We start from the raw sequence: 20,062 nt of genomic DNA on the forward strand, positions 1-20,062 counted from the left end.
TGCCATTACCTCCCCTAAGGGGCGCTCCGGGAATCACAGTGTATGAGGGGCGCTCTCCTGCGCTCACCCGGAGGCCGCGGTGGGTCCTGGGAAGTGTAGTCGTCGGAGGCCCTCCGGCTCCGGCGCTGTGTGTGCAGGCGCGGGGCGTTCGGGCCGTCATCTGTATGAGGGCCGCTCTCCTGCCCTCACGCGGAGGCCGCGATGGGTCCTGGGAAGTGTAGTTGTTTGAGGCCCGCCGGCTCTGGCGCTGTGTGCGCAGGCGCGGGGCGCTCTCCCCTGCCCTCACCCGGAGGCCGCGGTGGGCCCTGGGAAGTGTAGTCGTCTGAGGCCCGCGGCCTGGTCAGGGGTCCGGTCCCAGAGGCTCTGGCAGGCGGAGTTTGCTCGACGCTGGCGGCGGGGTCCCCGGACGCAGAGCCGAAAGTGTGGCTTGCGTTGGGCCCGGGGTAGGTAACGCGGCCCTCCCTGCCCGCGCCGGGCTCCCCTCCGGGTGGCCCGGACCGAGGGCTCCGTGTGGAGCGCGAGACCGCCTCGGCCACTTGGCCAGAGGCGCGGAGGAAGCGCGCCGTCCTGTGACCCCGTTAAGGGGGGAAGGGGCGGCGGGGGTGCGGGTCAGGTCCAGGCTTCCCGGGGCGCACGCCGTGGCTGGGGGGCGGAGGGGACCCTGGGTGGCGAAGACGGCCCGCGCGCTCAGGGCTTCGTTCTCTCCGCGCCAGCTCTGCCGTGTCCCTCGGCCCCGTTGTCCCCGGCCCCCGCCGTGAGCCATGCCTCAGGTAAGCCGCCCTTTCCCCTTCTTTCGGGATGCGTCTGCAGGCCGTGCGGCCGGAGGCTTGCTTTCTCCGGACACCTCCCGCCGCTCGCACGGACGGGGACGCGAGAGGGTGCACGCGCAGCCGAGATTGCACGGGCGGGTTTCTAACCCGGCACGCGAGTGTTAGGGCAAGAAGGGGCGCCAGCGGTGCCGGTGCTTCCTCCTTTTCCCAGTGTTAGAACTGCTTTACTGTTTCTCGAGCCAGCTGCCCCTTTATTCGCCATATACACATATATATATATTTTAAGATTTTATTTATTTGAGAGAGAGAATGAGAGAGAGAGAGAGCATGAGAGGGGGAGGGTCCGAGGGAGAAGCAGACTCCCCGCCGAGCAGGGAGCCCGATGCGGGACTCGATCCCGGGACTCCAGGGTCATGAGCTGAGCCGAAGGCAGTCGCCCAACCAACCGAGCCACCCAGGCGCCCATTCACCATATTTTTATTAGGTGTCTACTTTCAGCACCTGGGTCAGTGTGACTCCTGGACCAGCGGTATCAGCATCACCGGAGAACTTCCTGGAAGTGTCTGTGCATGAGCTCCAGGCCAGACCTTCTGAACCAGAAACTCCGGATGTGCGGCTCAAGGCTGTATTTCAACAGCCACTTCCAAGTGATTCTAACCATGACCCATCCTAAGTCTCGAGGATGCAACAGGAGCAAAACAAAATCGCTGGCAATTACGCTTCACAGACGTGGGGGATGAGAAGGCCAACCATTCTGCTTTAGTCCCCCTGTTTTTAGTGCCACTTCTCTACTTTGTGTCATATTTGTCTCCAAATCCAGATGCTCCCCAAGTTTTGCTGGGGAGCGCAGTTTCCATCTGTGCTGCAGAGTCCACTGTTTAGGAAGTAGCTTTTTTTTTAAAATTTTATTTATTTATTTGACAGAGAGACACAGCGAGAGAGGGAACACAAGCAGGGGGAGTGGGAGAGGGAGAAGCAGGCTTCCCGCGGAGCAGGGAGAGGGATGCAGGGCTTGAGCCCAGGACTCCGGGATCATGACCTGAGCCGAAGGCAGACGCTTAATGACTGAGCCACCCAGGTGTCCCAGGAAGTAGCTTTATTAGTCGATAATCTTTTAACACTTAAAACAATTTTTTTTGATTTTATTTATTTATTTGAGAGAGCGAGAATGAGAGAGAGAGAGAGCACATGAGAGGGGGGAGGGTCAGAGGGAGAAGCAGACTCCCCGCTGAGCAGGGAGCCCGATGTGGGACTCGATCCCGGGACTCCAGGATCATGACCTGAGCCGAAGGCAGTCGCTTAACCCACTGAGCCACCCAGGCGCCCCAACACTTAAAACAATTTTTATTAATTTATTAATTTTTTTTGTGAGAGAGGGAGGGAGGAGGGGCAGAGGGAGAATCTTTTTTTTTTTTTTTTAAGATTTATTTATTTGAGAGAGAGAGAGATGGGTGGGGGGAGACTCGGAGAGAGAATCCTGAAGCAGAGTCCCCACTGAACGCAGAATCCAGGGGTCCATCCCAGGACTCCAGATCATGACCTGAGCTGAAATCAAGAGTCAGCTGCTCAAACGGCTGAGCCACTGAGGCGCCCCTAAAACAATTTTTTTTTAACTGTAAAATATAACTGCCATACATCTGGGGCTCTTACTAGTTTGGTACCTTCTAAAATTTTTCTTTTTTTTTTTTTTAAGATTTTATTTATTTGACAGAGACACAGCGAGAGAGGGAACACAAGCAGGGGGAGGGGGAGAGGGAGAAGCAGGCCTCCTGAGGCGCAGGGAGCCTGATGCAGGGCTTGATCCTAGAACCCCGGGATCATGACCTGAGCCGAAGGCAGACGCTTAACGACTGAGCCACCCAGGTGCCCACCTTTTAAAATTTCTGTTCATGCTTAACGGTTATGTGGATTTTTAAGTCGGGCAAAACCAGGCTGCAAAGCAGGGGCTTATTGTTACTGAGGGGAAAAGCTTTCATTTCCATTCTGGGAAGTGTTACATTTCTTCCTTGGGTAGTCCTTAACACTTGACTGCTCATCTTCCTTGTTCTGTGACATTGCTTAAATTACCCCTCAGTTTCATAGCTATTTCTTCTGGAATGGGGACAACTGTGACGCACTTGAGTGCATGCCCCTTTTCAAGGATGCTGCTGCTGTCTGCTATAGCCAGTTGTTACTGATGTAGTTTTTGAATGTAGGTGGGGTCCAGAGCTGACTGCAAGATGTCTTTGGTACAAAAAGGTGATTTTATAAAGCCGGGGACAGGACCCGTGGGCAGAAAGAGCTGCTGCGTCGGGGCTGTGAGGGGTGACTGATTATATACATGGGAGTTGGGGGAAGTAAGGAAAAGGGAGGTTTTCAAAAGAACTTTCGTGGGGTACCTGGGTGGCTCAGTCGGCTGGGCGTCTGCCTTCGGCTTGGGTCATAGTCCTGGGGTCCTGGGTTCGAGCCCTACATTGAGCATGCTTCTCCCTCTCCTTCTGCGCTCTGCCTACTTGTGTTCTCTCTCTCTCCCCGTCAAATAAATAAATAAAATCTTAAAAAAAAAAAAAAGAATAGTAATTGACCTCACAGATCTTTAAAAAAAAACAACTTTCGAATGCCTAAGAGGACCTACAAGATACTGGAGGCATTGCCATTGTCAAGGTTGTTTTTTCCTCTAGCAAGGCATTACTGATAAGACAATTGGGAGTTTCCTTCCAGAAGTTAGGTTGTTAAGAATGCTTTTTCTTGTAGACAGTAAGACATTTGTAAACTGAGGGAGACTCATGTCTTGCAGGACTTTAATCACTATAAATAAACCATTTGTTTTTCCTTCCCTTAGCTTTAGAGGGACCGGGAGTGCTTGAGGAATGTTACACTGTAACCCACCTGGGAGTTAGGGGTGGGGGTTGCCAGCGTGTCAGCTTGTGCTTTGTCCTCAGCTTGCCTTCTGTTCCCGCATCAGTTACCAGGAAGAAGTTTTGCCAAATCATATCAAAATAGGGCTGCCATTAAGGAAAATATACATTGCCTGTTAAATACAAAGGGATTGTCTTCACTATTCATTAAGTGTTGTAAGATTCTAAGAACTTTTACAACAAAAAGAAGTCCATGTTGTTCACACGTATAATTCTTTATCTTTCACAAAATTATAACTGATCTCAGGACAAATTGCATTTATTTTTTCTGCTCTTCAATTACACAATAAAACAAAACAGCTAGGCTCTTACACTTACTGATTACTCAGAATTCTGAAAACTCCCATTGCTACTACTTACATACACTGCTCTCCACAGTGGGACTCATTTCACTCGTTGATCAGGGCCTTCAGGAGCATGGGTGTTGGTTGTGCAGATATCTGTATGTCATTTCAGGGGTCAGTGACATTCAGAGATGTGGCCATTGACTTCTCCCAGGAGGAGTGGGAATGGCTCCAGCCTGCTCAGAGGGATTTGTACAGACATGTAATGTTGGAGAACTATGGCCACTTGGTCTCACTGGGTAAGTGTATTCCTCCTTCTCCTCTCAGTCAGAATTTGAACTTTAGGATGGCTTTGTGAATCCTGGTTTTCTGACTGAATGTTCCCAAGGGAGGTATGGTAGTTTTCTTTTTGTTTGTTTTTACTTTTTTTTTTTAACAATTTTTATTTGTAAGTAATTTATACACCCCACGTGGGGCTCGAACTTAAAACCGGAGATGTATGCTCTACCGACTGAGCCAGCCAGGCACCCTTGTTTTTTACTTTTCAAGATGGATTATAATTTCCTAATCCTTAGACATCTCTCATATTTACATCTGGCATTTCTTTTTTTTTTTTTAATTTTATTTATTTATTTGACAGAGAGACAGCAAGAGAGGGAACACAAGCAGGGGGAGTGGGAGAGGGAGAAGCAGGCTTCCCGCGGAGCAGGGAGCCCGATGTGGGGCTCGATCCCAGGACCCTGGGACCATGACCTGAGCAGAAGGCAGACGCTTAATGACTGAGCCACCCAGGCGCCCCTACATCTGGCATTTCTTTTAATGGCCCCTCTTCTAGGGACTCAAGGACTGATATTGAATTTATTTCATTTTCTGCAAGCAGGTCTTAACATTTCTAAGCCATATGTGGTTTCCTTATTGGAGCAAGGGAGAGAGCCCTGGCTGGTGAAAGGAGATGTGAGAAGAGATCCTTTTTCAGGTGAGTAAGTTAATAAGAACCCATCTAATCAACGAGAAAGCAATACTTTTTTATATGTTGGTTGTAAAGTTTTCCCTTAAAGATACCAGAGATATGGAATCTATGAAGTCTTGCCCATAGCTCCGTAAGGAACCACTTCACATCCACCTACCAGTCTGGTTTCAGTTCTCGTCTTACCCTTTCCCTACTTTCTCACAGACAGATGTGTTCTTTCTTTCCATTGTTAGCTCTGTCTGGGCTCTGAGTTTCATTTCTTTTTGACTTCTTTTCTTTCTTGAAATTGACCTGTGTTTGTTGCCTAAATTAAAAGGTATATATTTTTTCTGTAAACTCTTATTCTATTTAACCATCTTGGAAAGACTCATTCATTACTTTTTGTTCAGTTGATGGGTTTATTCATTCACTCACACATTCTCTTATTATTTATTTAAAAGACTTTCTCAGGTGCTATAAAGAGTAGAAAGTATAAGAAAGTGTAATAACTATCAAAGAAGTTATAGCCTAGTGAGATAAAATAGGTCTGGAAATAACTTCATTATTACTTCCTCAAATAACTTCCTCAAATTTGCGGTTCAGCAATAAGGAAAAAGGAATTTCCAGTTGGAGTTTTAGGCCTACATAATTTGCATAGGGATAGTAGTAATAGAAACATAAAAGACAGGAAAAGGATCAGTTTTGGAGAAAAAGTGATGAATTTGTTTGAGATAAGCTTGGTGTAGGTAGAGGATGGTATTTCCAAGTGAATATTTGCAACAAGCTGTTGGAATATATGATAGGAAAAGTTCCAGTTAGAGATGCAGATGTGGGAATTTTAATATTAAGCAAAAATTGAAGCCATGAGATTGAGATGTCACTTTGGGTTGACATAGAATTGCTGGTAAAGCTCTTTAAAAATAAATGGCCATGCCCTACCCTGGAAGATTCTGACATAGAAGATCTATGGAGCTTAAATTCTATATTTATGAAAAGTTGTACAAGTTCTTCAGTTGATTCGGAAGCCTCTAATGGCGGCATATGACCTGTCCCTGGGATATAGCTGGGGGAATGCTTACACGGACAGAGAAGCAGCAGCTTGGAAGGACTGATGAAGGGCCAGGGGCAGGTGCCATGGAAACAGCTTCAGCTCTGAGGAGTGTGGTGGTGGTGAATCCCACATGCTACGGAGACTTTCAGGAGGGTATGGAAAGAACTGATGTGGGCCGAAGTCATGAGCTGGAGCAGGTGCAGGGAGATTTCTTCACTTAAGTAGGAGTTGAAGAAAAGTGTCCTCTTCTAAATCTTGTCAAAATAAAACTGATAGAACTATGTATAAGGGAAGTGAGGTAAAGGACATAGAAAAATTGTCTCTAATTCCACTACTTCATTCGTTCATTCATTCATTCTTTCATTCACTTTTTTTTTAAGTGATCTCTATGCCCAGCCTGGGGCCTCGTACTCATGACACCGGGATCAAGAGTCACATGCTCTACCTACTGAACCAGCCGGGTGTCCCTCCACAACCTTAATATAGCTCTTCCAATTTTTGTGTGTTCATTCTAGTAGGCACCCCACCCCTTATTTTAACAGGAAGTGGGATTTATTGGTGGGCATGAATAAGGAGGGGGCAGTGCTAGGGTTCTCATGAGCACAGAGCCCACCATTTGTCCAGGGGGCCACGGTTAGGGATGTATTTGACCCCACAGACATTTGCGATGAACTGCTTTTCAGCCATCATGGCTTCAAATTCTTGTGCATTAAAGTGAGTAAAGACCCACTTCTTGGAGATGTGGATCTCCTGGCAGCCCCAGGGAACTTGGACTTGTCCCTGCATAGGGCCTCCGTCCACATGCTCCTTGTTCTGCACCTTGGTATGGATGGACATGATTTGGCCTATGTGGGCCCTGGCCACTGTGCCCTGAGGTTTTCCAAGGCCACCCCACATGCCTGTTTGGAGCCAAACTGGGGATAGCATGAGGTCAGACATGAATGTCCACCAGAAAGGGCTATGTCCAAGGTCCTGTAAGGCAACCCATATAAGCAACAGGCTGCATACACTACCGAGGAGGCCACTGTTTGCCACCGTTGCACATCAGACCCTCCATGGGGAGACAGCACGGTTGGCTTCATTGGCTGCAGTCCAGTACTTTTGTAGAAAGGTGAGATATCACCAGAAATAACGTATAAAACATAATGTACAGCTTAACAAATTATTGAAAGGTACCGATGTAACCACCACTCAGGTCAGTAAGCAGAACACTGCCAGGTCCCTGCGAACTCTCTGTGTGATCCCCCCTTCCCCCACCCAAAGGCAATCTTCTCTTTACTTTAATGGGAGTAACTTACCCTGCTGGTTACTTGACAAAGTAACTGTTGTTATTTGTCAACTGTTTGTGTTTCTAATCACTATAGTTTAGGTGTGTGTGTTTGTGAACTTTATAAAGAGGGGTTCATAATTTATATATTGTGATTTGCTTCTCAAAATTACTTTTAAAATTTATGCATTTTGCATATTACTCTAGTAGTTTGTTTCATTGTACAAGTCAGTACTCCCCAATTTATCTCTTCTATTATTGAGGGCTTCTTGGGTTGTTTGCATTTTGGGGCTGTTACAACCAGTGTTACTATTGTCCCTGCATCCTGGTACAGACTGGCCAGATTTCCTGTGGTATATATCTAGGACTGGAACTGCTGGGTCAGAGGACAATATACCTCTTCCTTATTAGATAATGCCAAAGTGTCTTCCAGAGTGCTTTTACTGACTTACATTCTCACAAACACCATAAGTGGGTTCTCCTCGCTCCCCATACGTACTAATGCCCAATACAGTTAGGCATCATAATATTGACCTATCAGAAGAGTGTGCACTGGGAGCTTGCTGTGGTTTAAAATTGCATTTCTCTGATTACTGATGAGATTGAGCACCTTTCTGTATGTTTATTGGCCATTTAGATATCCTCATTTGTGAAGTGCCTCTTGAAGATTTTTGCTCATTTATGTTTTGGATTCTCTTTTTCTTATTGATTGGTAGATGTTATATATTTCAGATACAAATTCTTTGCTAATTATTTTCACTGCAAATATTTTCTCCCACATGCGGCATACTTTTTCCCTTAATGACCTCTTTTAATGAATGGAAATTCTTCATTTTAGTGTGGTCAGATTTACCAGTCTTTCCCTTCACAGTTGACCTGTTTAAGAAATTGTTCCCTACCAGGCGCCTGGGTGGCTCAGTTGTTAAATGTCTGCCTTCGGCTCAGGTCACGATCCCAGGGTCCTGGGATCAAGCCCTGCATCGGGCTCCCTGCTCAACGGGAAGCCTGCTTCTCCCTCTCCCTGTACTGTTCCCTCTGCTTGTGTTCCTGCTCTCCCTATCTCTCTCTCTCTGTCAAATAAATAAATAAAATCTTTTTTTTTTTTATTTGACAGAGAGAGACACAGTGAGAGAGGGAACACAAGCAGGGGGAGTGGGAGAGGGAGAAGCAGGCTCCCCACTGAGCAGGGAGCCCAATGTGGGGCTCGATCACAGGACCCTGGGATCATGACCTGAGCCGAAGGCAGACGCCCAACGACTGAGCCACCCACGCGCCCCTAAACAAAATCTTTAAAAAAAAAAAAAAAATTGTTCCCTACCATGAGGTCATAATGAAGGCATTTTCCTATATTTTCTCTTTAAAAAGTCCAGTCATTTTGCCATTCACATTTAGATCCATTGTCCACTTTTAATTGATTTTTGTGTGTTGTGTGTTACTGGTCAGTTTTGATTTCTTCTGTGAGGAGATCCAGTTATCATGGCACTACATACTGACATGTCTGTTCTATCCTTGTTACAATGTCATAAGTTTGTCATAACTTAAATGTCCATATTTGTATATATTTCTGAGTTCTCTATTCTTTATTGCTCTCCTACCCTTGCATACATCTGTACAGCCTTAGTTATGGACTTAATGGATAACATTTTACTCTATTTACTTCATCCCACGCCCCCTTTTTTTGCTGAATAATTTAAAAGTAAATTACAAACATCTCAACGTTTCACTGAACAGTACTTCATCATGTGTAAATTATAGGGACATTTTCTACATGATCAAAATAGCATTTTTCATACCAAAATAACAGTTTTGTCAGTTTTGTTTCCGTTTTCACAGTTTCTAGTGTGGTATATAGGGTCAGATCTATGCATGCACAACTCAGGGATGAGCTCAGGATTTCATACACAACTTTATGGGAGCACTTTCTTGAGCTCCGTCTGCTACCTTTGTGGCTCTCAGGGCCCCTCTTTCAGGTCTTCTGGGTAGAAAGGCAGACCTTTAGTTTCCCCTCTGCTCTCTATTTCCTGCAACTGTGTCTGCCTCTGTAGCTAAGCAACAAGGAGACAGAGAGAAAAAGAAGTAAATGGGTATTATTCCTGTGCTGTAGGGAACATTGATTTTTCTTTTCTTTTTTAAGATTTTATTTATTTGAGAGAGCAGGCATGCCCCTGGGGGAGGGGCAGGGGGAGGGGGGAAGGGAGCCTGATGTGGGACTCGATCCCAGGATTCCGAGATCACAACCTGAACCAAAGGCAGACGCTTAACCAACTGAGCCACCCAGGTGTCCCAAGATGAGCAAATTTGAAGGGGAGGAGAAGATTATATCAATTTGTGACTTACTGACTTTTGGATCTTTGTGGGATGCTTGACTATATCAATTCATTAGGCAATTGAGTATCATACTCTGGAGCTTAACAAAGAGATCACTGTGCTTCTCAAATTTTAGTCATGTGGAGAGATTTTTCTTTTTTTCTTTTTTTTTTAGATTTATCTATTTTAGAGAGTGTGTGCACATAAATGGGGAGGGGGAGAGGGAGAGGGAGAGAAATCCTCAAGCAGATTCCCCACTGAGCGCAGAGCCTGATGCAGGGCTCATTCCCAGGACCCAGAGATCATGACTGAGCTGAAACCAAGAGCTGGCTGCTTACTGACAAGCCACCCAGGTGCCCCTAAAGATTTTATTTTATTTATTTTATTTATTTATTTTTTAAAAAGATTTTATTTATTTATTTGATAGCACAATTTATTTGATAGAGGCAGAGAGGCAGACAGAGGGAGAAGGAGAAGCACGCTCCCTGCCGAGCAGGGAGCCTGATGCGGGGCTCGATCCCAGAACCCTGGGATCATGACCTGAGCCGAAGGCAGCTGCCCAACTGACTGAGCCACCTGGGTGCCCCAAGATTTTATTTTTTATAAGTAATCTCTACACCCAACATGCAGGTCAAACTAACAATCCTGACATCATGAGTTGCATGCTCCACCGACTGAGCCAGCCAGGCAACCCATACTGTTGAATTTATTCTTAAGCAACTTTCCCTAGTTTCTTATAGATTATATTGCTTTTCTATAGGAATGCTAATGAATTTGTATATTATATCTCTGTCTTTATTGTACTAATAAAAATACCCAAAACCTTTCTAGATTGATTCTTCCCTGCAAATATAGTAATGATTTTTTTAAATTGATAAACTTTTTAAAAGCAGTTTTTGTTTCACAGCAAAATCGAGTGGGAAGTACAGAGAGTTCCTGCATACCCCAGGCCTCACCACAGCCTACCCCACTGTGGACATCCCACACCACAATGCCACATCATAGTATATTTGTCACAATTGACGAACCTAGACTGACGCATCATTACCCAGAGTCCATAGTCTGCATCAGGTTTTGCTTTTTGTGTTCTATGTACATTCTGTGGGTTTTGGCAAATATATAGTGAATGACATGTATCCACCATTACCGTATCATACAGAATAGTTTTACTGTCCTAAAAATCCTTCATGCTCTGCCTCTCCCCTCTTACCCCTGATCTTTTTATTGTCTCCCTTGTTTTGCCTTTTCCAGAATGTTATATAGTTGGAATCATACAGTAGTTAGCCTTTTCAGATTGGCTCTTTCACTTAATATTGTGCATTTAAGGTTCCTTTATATCTTCCAATGGGTCAACAGCTTTTTTTTTTATAGAAACTTTTTTTTTTTTTTAAGATTTTATTTATCGAGAGCACAAGCACGGGGAGCAGCAGAGGGAGAGGGAGAAGCAGGCTCTGCACTGAGCAGGGAGCCTCATGTGGGACTCGATCCCAGGACCCTGAGCCACCTATGCGCCCAACAGCTGTTTCTTTTTAGTGCTAAATAAAATTCTATTGTCTGGATGAACTACAGTTTACTTTTGCATTCTCCTACTGGAGGGTATCTTGGTTGCTTCCAAGTTTTGGCAGTTATAAAGAAAGCTGCTATAAACATCCATATGCAGGCTTTTGTGTGAGCATAAGTTTTGAATTAATTTGGGTAAATACCAAAGAGTGCAATTGTTGAACTGTGTGGTAAGAAAATATTAGGAGACATCCAAACTGGGCGCCTGGGTGGCTCAGTTGGTTAAGCATCTTCCTTCCGCTCAGGTCATGATCCTAGGGTCCTGGGATTGAGTCCTGCATCGGGCTCCCTCATCCGCTGGGACTCTGCTTCTCCTTCTGCCCCTCCCCCACTTGTTCTCTCTTACTCTCTCTCAAGTAAATAAATAAATAAAATCTTTAAAAGAAACCGCCAAACTATTTTCCAAAGTGCTTCTACCATTTTAAATTCCCACCAGCAATGAATGATAATAGTTCCTATTTCTCTGCATCCTTGCCAGCATTTGATGGTGTTAGTGGATTGAATTTTGGCCATTCTAATAAGTGTGTAGTGGTATTTCATTTTAATTTAGAATTCTCTCATGACATGTAATGTTGAATATCTTCCCATATTCTTGCCATCTGTATATCTTCTTTGGTGACGTGTCTGTTCGGGTCTTTTGCCCATTTTTAAATTGTATTGTTCATTTTCTTAGTGTTGAGTTTTAAGAGTTCTTTGTATATTTTGGATATCAGATCTTAACAGATATGTCTTTTGCACATATTTTCTCCCAGTTTATGGCCTGTCTTCTCATTCTCTTGATGTTGGCTTTTGCAGAGCAGAGGTTTTTTATTTTAATAAGTCCAATTTATCAATTACTCTCCTGGATCATGACTTTGGTTGTTGTATCTAAAAAGTCATTGCCATACCTAAGGTCATCTAGGTTCCCCCTATGTTATCTTCTAGGAATTTTATAGTTTTCTGTTTTACGTTTAGGTCTATGATCCATTTTGAGTTAATTTTAGTCAAGAGTGTAAGGTCTGTGTCTAAATTCATTTTTATGCATATGGATGCATAGTTGTTCTAGGACCATTTGTTGAAAAGATGTCTTTACTCCTTTGTGTTGTTTTTGTTCCTTTGTCAAAGATCAGTTGAGTATAAGTATGCAACTCTATTTCTGAGCTCTCTACTCTATTCCATTGATCTACTTGTCTCGTCTTTCACCAGTACCACACTGTCTTCATTACTATAAGTTTATAGTGAGTCTTGAAGTCAGGTAGTGTCAGTCCTCTGGCTTTGTTCTTTTCCTTCAATATCCTGGTATTCTAGGTCTTTTGCTTCTTGATATAAACTTTAGAATCAGTTTGTTGAGATCTATAAAATTACTTTCTGGGATTTCATTGTATCTGTAGATCTTGACAATATTGACAGAATTATCAAGACGTCTTGACAATATTGAATCCTCCTATGAACGTGGAATTTCTGTCTCTCCATTTAATTCTTTCTTCATATCTTTGATCACTTTTGTAGTTTTCCTCATACCAGATTTATCTGGTACATGTTTTGTTAGATTTATACCTAAGTAATTCCATTTTTTGTGTGCTAATGTAAGCAGTAATGTCTCAGTTTCAACCTCCATTTGTTCATTGCTTATATATGGGAAAGACTGACTTTTATACATTATTTTATACATTAATTTTATATCCTGCAATTTTGTTATAATCACTTATTCCAGTTTTTTGGCAAAATTTTTCAGATTCTCTGCATAGATAATAGTGTCATCTGCCAGTAGTAAGTTTTATTTCTTCCTTGCCAATCTGTATACCTTTTATTTACTTTTTTTCTCTTATTGCATTAGCTAAGAATTCCATTATAGCATTGAAAAGTAGTTCTGGGGCGCCTGGGTGGTTCAGTCATTAAGCGTCTGCCTTCGGCTCAGGTCATGATCCCAGGGTCCTGGGATCGAGCCCCACATCGGGCTCCCTGTTCGGTGGGAAGCCTGCTTCTCCCTCTGCCACTCCCCCTGCTTCTCTCTCTGTAAAATAAATAAACAAAATCTTAAAAAAGAAAGTTCTGAGCAGCGCCTGGGTGGCTCAGTTGTTAGGCATCTGACTCTTGGTTTCAGCTCAAGTCTGATCTCAGGGTTGTGAGATTGAGCCCTATGTCAGGCTCTGTGCTCAGTGCAGGAGTTGGCTTGAATTTCTCTCTCCCTCTGCCCCTCCCCCCTGCACTTTTTCTCTCTCACTGAAATAAATAAATAGGTCTTAAAAAAAAAAAAGCAGTGCTGAGAAGGGACATCCTTGCAGTGTTCTTGGTTTTAGCAGGAGAGCTTCAAATTTCTCACCATTAATATGATGTTAGCTATAGGTTTTTTGATTTTTTTTTTTTTTAAGATTTTATTTATTTGACAGATAGAGAGACAGCACAAGCAGGCAGAGTGGCAGGCAGAGGGAGAGGGAGAAGCAGGCTCTCAGCCAAGCAGGGAGTGGACGTGGGGCTTGATCCCAGGACCCTGGAATCATGACCTGAGCCGAAGGCAGCCGCTTAACCGACTGAGCCACCCAGGTGCCCTAGGTTTTTTGATGTTCTTTACAACTTGAGGAAATTCCACTCTATTCCTAGTATGTTGAGTTTTTTCTTGAATGGATGTTGGATCTTGCAGGGCATGTCTACTGGTAATATGTTTCCTTAGTTTTTGTCTGAGAAAATCTTTATTTCTCCTTCACCTTTGAAGTATAGTTTTGCAGGGTACACGATTCTAGGTTGGTGGGTTTTTTTCTCTCAACTCTATACCACATTAAGTACTATCTCAATGATCTTAAGTAACATTGGTGATAGAGAATATTTGTTTTTTTTTTCTTCATAAGAAGAGAGTGAGTGCATCTAAAAGTCTTGCTTTGAGTATATTGCTGATTTGTCATAGGAACCCTTCTTTACATTAAGAACTGAATCCTTGTGGGCACCTAGGTAGCTGAGTTGGTTAAGTGTCCGACTCTTGGTTTTGGTTAAGGTTGTCATCTCAGGGTCGTGAGATTGAGCCCTGTGTTGGGCTCCATGCCCAGTGTGGAGTCTACTTGAGATTCTCTCTTCCTCTCCCTCTGCCCCTCCCTCCACTCACATATGCTCTCTCTAAAACAAATAAATCTTTAAAAGAAAAAAAAAAAAGAATGAATCCTTGTATTCCTCTAGGCTTTTAATAAGTATAAGTGTTAAGTTTATATCAGATCCATTTGACATTTACTAAAAAGAGTATGGGTATATAGGTGATAGAAAGAGGGGAAGTGACTTCGAGGGAATGAAGGGGGGTGAGGAATATATAATTAGCATTCTATTCATATTTTGAACCTGGTTTTCTTGGTTGTGCCTTTTAATCGCAGTGGTCTGTGAAACCATATGGCAGGTAGTATACTAAATCTTTGCAGTCAACCCCAGTTGCTTTTTCTAATATCATTAAATATCTATGTTCACCTGATATATCTTGCTGTATTTCCATTCTCAACTAATTTCTGCAGTGAAGCCTTTCTAGATGAAGCTTTTCTTTACCAATTCCAGTGGATTTTTAGTTCTCATTTCTGATCTCATAGTTTTTACTCTAAATATAATGAGCTTGTTTTTTTTTTTTAAGATTTTTTTATTTATTTGAGAGAGAGAAAGAGAGAGAGAGCACATGAGAGGGGGGAAGGGTCAGAGGGAGAAGCAGACTCCCCGCCGAGCAGGGAGCCCGATGCGGGACTCGACCCTGGGACTCCAGGACCATGACCCGAGCCGAAGGCCGTCGCCCAACCAGCTGAGCCACCAGGCGCCCGAGCTTATCTTGTTTCTTATATCATTGTTTTCTTGTCTGTCCTCTTTATCTCCCTGTTTATGTTCTCAGCTCATGAAGATTAACTATTCCGTTTATATCCCCAGGGCTCTTACTGAGTTGCTCAGTAGATATGGAATTGGTTTATAGAAGAGCCAGGAAAGTAATTTAAGATTTTCCTTTATTGAGACCATTTTCTTAACTATTGTTTTACTGCCTCCCCACCCTAATCTTCCATTTTAATGTGCCTACCATATAGGTATAGATCCTGATTCTTTGTTCAGATATCTATTAAAGAAATAGGTCTGGGGCACCTGGGTGGCTCAGTTGGTTAAGTATTGGCCTTTGGCTCAGGTCATGATCTGGGCTCCTGGAATCAAGCCCAATGTTGGGCTCCATGCTTAGCGGGGAGCCTGCTTCTCCCTCTGCCCCCACCACCCCAGCTTGTGTGGAGGCATGCTCTCTCTCAAATAAATAAATAAAATCTTTTTTTTAAAGATTTTATTTATTTATTTGAGGGAGAGAGAATGAGAGATAGAGAGCACGAGAGGGAAGAGGGTCAGAGGGAGAAGCAGACTCCCTGCTGAGCAGGGAGCCCGATGCGGGACTCGATCCCGGGACTCCAGGATCATGACCTGAGCCGAAGGCAATCGCTTAACCAACTGAGCCACCCAGGCGCCCCAATAAATAAAATCTTGAAAAAAAAAGAGGTTTATATACTTTTTCCTAGAAGCTTAAGGTCAGTGATAATAAATAAAAGATAGCATTCCCCCATACAAAATAAATGTCAAAATGTGTTATAAAGAAAAATGAATTTTTTAGTGTTATTTGGAAATAATTTTAAACTTCCAGAAAACTTTCAAGAATAGTACAAAAATACCTATAAGCTCTTTATTCAAATTCATCTATTGCTAATATTTTGCCTCATTCATTTTATCATTTGGTGTATGATTTTTTTCTGAAAGATCAGAGAATAAATTGGATACATCATGGTGTTTTACCCCTATGTATTCCTAAGAATTAGGATATGAGTGAATATATTTCTTAAAAAGTCTTCATATTATTATACTGTTTTGTTCCCCCCAAAATGATAAAGTACCTTCCTAAAATGTAGCCTGGAGAAAATCAGGGCCGATGTTTGTTAAAAGCATCTGATAGGGCGCCTGGGTGGCTCAGTTGGTTAAGCGTACGACTCTTGGTTTTGGCTCAGGTCATGATCTCAGGGTTGTGAGATTAAGCTGTGGGTCAGGCTCCACACTCAGCGGTGAGTTTGCTTCAGATTTTCTCCCTCTCCCTTTGCCCCTCCTGCTTGTGCACTCTTGCTCTCTAATAAATACACCTGGGGGGGAGAAAAGCATGTTATACCAAAGTTGAGCTTCAGTTATCAATTTGGAAAGTAGAGTTAGAGGAGGATCATAGACAGTCATTTTCATGGATACCTATTTAAAATAAGTCACTGTCAGGTGTTCCAAAGGCATTAAGTGAACAGAGTCTGAGGTCTTTGTGGGACCTGAGGGACATTTGTAGTTTATTAACAGCATTATGAAATTGTCTTTTTCAAGTCATTTTTGCCTCAGATAAAGTTTAAGTAGAGCTGAGAAAGACGAAAACGTATCCTTCCCAAGTATTTATCTTCCTGACCGTTTTTTTTTTAAGATTTTATTTATTTATTTGTCAGAGAGTGAAGAGTGAGTGAGCCTCAGCAGGGGGAAGGTCAGAGGGAGAAGCAGGCTCCCAAGGAGCAGGGAGCCCGACGCGGGGCGCGGTCCCGGGAGCTGGGACCCTGGCCTGAGCCGAAGGCAGACGCCCAACGCCTGAGCCCCCTGGGCGTCCTCCTGTTTCTTCCCTCACCGTCAGTTACTTCTATTTAGTCTTCCCTTTTTACCGACATCCCTCTTCTGAATTTCTGGGCATACTGCTCAGATTTCAGTCTACATGAGAACTATGAAAGCCATGTAGTGTTGAGCTGTTTGTTTGCTTTATCTCTCATTGAAAAAGTGAGGAGTGGCTTTACTATCAATACAGGGAAAAAAAAATTTGCTTTGTTTTTTTATTTTCAGAGTCAAATGGTGAGATCAAAGAGTTTTCTCCAAAAAATGTCACATATGAAGACAGCTCATCCCAGTATTTGGTAGTGGAAAGAATTCTAAACCAAGACCCTGAATATTCCAGTTTTAAAGGAGGCTGGAAATGCGAGGAAGATACCCAGATGCAAGGAAATCAGGGATGTATCAGGCAAGTGACAGTCTCTCATCAAGGAGCCCTGTCTCAGCATATGAGTATCAATACCGTGGAGAGGCCCTATGGATGTCATGAATGTGGAAAAACTTTCAGTCGGCGCTTTTCCCTTGTGTTACACCAGAGAACTCATACTGGAGAGAAACCATACGTATGTAAGGAATGTGGCAAAACCTTTAGCCAGATCTCAAACCTTGTGAAACATCAGATGATACATACTGGAAAGAAACCCCATGAGTGTAAGGACTGTAATAAAACATTCAGTTACCTCTCATTCCTTATTGAACACCAGAGAACACATACTGGGGAGAAACCTTATGAATGTACTGAATGTGGAAAGGCCTTTAGCCGTGCCTCAAACCTCACGCGACATCAGAGAATTCACATAGGAAAGAAACAGTATATTTGTAGGAAATGTGGGAAAGCCTTTAGCAGTGGCTCAGAACTTATTCGTCACCAGATTACACATACTGGAGAGAAACCTTATGAATGCATTGAATGTGGGAAGGCATTTCGCCGTTCTTCACACCTTACTCGGCATCAGAGCATCCATACTACCAAAACCCCCTACGAATGTAATGAATGTAGGAAAGCCTTCCGTTGCCACTCATTCCTCATTAAACACCAGAGAATTCATGCTGGAGAAAAGCTCTATGAGTGTGATGAATGTGGTAAGGTTTTCACATGGCATGCATCCCTTATGCAACATATGAAAATTCATACTGGAGAAAAGCCCTATGCATGTACTGAATGTGATAAAACCTTTAGTCGGAGCTTTTCCCTCATTCTACATCAGATAACTCACACTGGGGAGAAACCCTATGTATGTAAGGTATGCAATAAGTCCTTCAGCTGGAGCTCAAACCTTGCCAAACATCAGAGAACACACACCCTAGAGAACCCCTATGAATATGAAAATTCGTTTAGTTATCACTCATTCCTTACTGAGCACAAAGGAATTCGCACCACAGAGAAAACCTAACAACATATGGATAAAAAAACAAAACAAAACAGTTAATGCCTTACTTTGGACTCCTGGAAAGAAGCCTTAAGTGAGTATGTTGAATGTGAAGAAGGTGGGTCATACTTGATTCAATATCCGGAAAATAATAACCCAGGAATATGATGGGAAGCCATTAGTAGCTGCACATTCTTTTTGTTACATCAGAAGATGAAATCAGTGCTGAGAAGACTTCATCCGGTAGGGTTCTCTCACTTGACGTTTGTAAATTCCCACCAGGGAAGGACACGCGGCCGATAAATGTGAGAAAGCTTTTATTTAGAAATTGGCCCCAATTCTGCATCTGTCAGCTCAAACAGGACAGAGTGTGTGGGCAAGAGTGCACTTTTTCGTGGACATCAGAAAATTCCTCATGAAACAAAGTCATGCAACTGCAGTGATTTGGCAATGTCCTTGTGTACCATGCAATATTTATTAAGTTTGAAAATACTCTTCTAAAGAGAAAAAGCAATTTATAAATGAACTGAATAGAGGGTTTTCTGCTTTATTTCAGAACTGCAGAATTATACTGGGAAGAAAACTACTATTGTAAGGAGTGTGGCAAAATCTTAAAAGAGTTCTGAGAAGTCCTACTGGAGGGAATTTGTGGGAGTTTTTTTGGGGGGGTTATTTTTGTTTTAAAGCAAACTCAGAAAAGAAAGCTATGAATAAATGTTTTTAGTTAATTTGGTACTTGCAGAGTTTTTTCCACAGCATGTGTCGTTCTGAAAATGCAAATACCACAGTATTGACATCAGCAGTGAAGACTAGTGTGCGTTTGTAGAAACTTACATGGTTACAGAAACATTTTTAGTATCTTAATGGCTTTAACTTTGAGATAAGAGTATAGATTTAAGGATATGCTAACTCATGTTTATCCTTGAATATGACTAGACCTGTCTTGGCCTGAAGTAAATGTAGATAAGGTATGTCGCAGGAAAATGCCAAGGTGGTTTTCCTCTTTTGATCCACTTACAGTGGGAACATTCCTTTTGTAAGCATGTTTGTCAAAATAAACCAGATGATGTTTTTACTCTCCATGTACACCTTGCCCATTTCTAAATGTCCCAGTTGAAAGTGTACCTTATCTTGGAAGCATCTGTCTGCCTCCTTTTAAGAACTGAGCTTGCATTTAGGATAAGTAATACACAGTTTAGTACTTGAATAAGTGCCTCATTTAAGTATATTTCATGTATGGGTGAATCTTCTTTCACCAAGTGAGAGGCTGGCAGTTTTCTTTCCTACTTACTATGGTGTAACACATATAACTGTTGCCTAATAATTTTCTCAAAGCCTCAATCTCTACCAGAACAGCTCCGTTGTACAAACCCTTCTTTTCCTGCAGTGCAGCAGGGCATTATTACTTTTCCTAGCCCCGTGTGGGGAGTCTTTGTTGGACAAAAATGTATTTATCATTTCAGAGGTTTATAACATTCAGGGATGTGGCCATAGACTTCCTCTTGCGAGAAATGGGGCTGATTGGACCCTGACCAGAAGAATTTATATAGGAATCTAATGATTTGGAACTATGGGAACCTCATCTGAGATGACCATTCCTCCAAATTCAAAACCTGAATTTAGGTATCTTTGCTTTCTCTTTTAGGAAAAGGGGGTGGGCTTTAAATTGCCTGCCTGAATTCCTACTCCAGGTTCTTGAGGAAATGAATTAAAATTGATAGAAGTGGGAAGTGGCTTGCATTCTTCCTTGAATGCTCTGCCCCTCCCTGCCACTTGTGCTCTCTTTTTTATTTTGAGAGAGGGGGGGAGAGAGAGAGGGAGAGGGAGAGGGAGGGAGACAGAGCATGAGCAGGGGGAGGGGCAGAAGAGAGGGAGAAGCAGGTTCCTTGCTGAGTGGAGAGCCTGATGTGCCAGGACCCTGAGATCATGACTCGAGTCAAAGGCAGATGCTTAACTGACTGAGCCACCCAGGCGCCCCTAGATTCTCCTCCTCTGTATTAAGAAATCAGGTCTGGATCTAG

General features: G+C 43.1%; 1 protein-coding gene and 1 non-coding gene across 5 annotated transcripts; one reads left to right on the forward strand and one right to left on the reverse strand.

Annotated features, from left to right (window-relative positions):
- Positions 1-330: 330 nt before the first annotated feature.
- ZNF140 (zinc finger protein 140) lies at positions 331-19,117 on the forward strand. 4 transcript variants are annotated; one of them, XM_028095542.1, is made up of 5 exons: positions 331-443; positions 714-770; positions 4,124-4,250; positions 4,829-4,927; positions 16,906-19,117. In XM_028095542.1, exons 2-5 carry the CDS (start codon positions 762-764, stop codon positions 18,063-18,065), a joined length of 1,395 nt encoding a protein of 464 aa, XP_027951343.1. In that variant the 5' UTR covers positions 331-443; positions 714-761; the 3' UTR covers positions 18,066-19,117. The 4 variants fall into 4 exon arrangements, with proteins under 4 accessions (XP_027951343.1, XP_027951344.1, XP_027951341.1 ...); XM_028095543.1 differs by lacking the exon at positions 714-770; XM_028095540.2 differs by lacking the exons at positions 331-443; positions 714-770 and having other exon boundaries at positions 2,567-4,250.
- Positions 6,908-7,042, reverse strand: LOC114202379 (small nucleolar RNA SNORA70). The gene has a single exon (XR_003607791.1). It is a non-coding gene; the product is annotated as a small nucleolar RNA SNORA70 (small nucleolar RNA).
- Positions 19,118-20,062: the final 945 nt, after the last annotated feature.

The sequence above is a fragment of the Eumetopias jubatus genome, unplaced genomic scaffold (genome assembly GCF_037043125.1).
Source record: "Eumetopias jubatus isolate StellerSeaLion01/CBP00866 unplaced genomic scaffold, mEumJub1_p1.0 scaffold_16, whole genome shotgun sequence".
In the NCBI taxonomy this organism is placed as follows: Eukaryota; Metazoa; Chordata; class Mammalia; order Carnivora; family Otariidae; genus Eumetopias; species Eumetopias jubatus.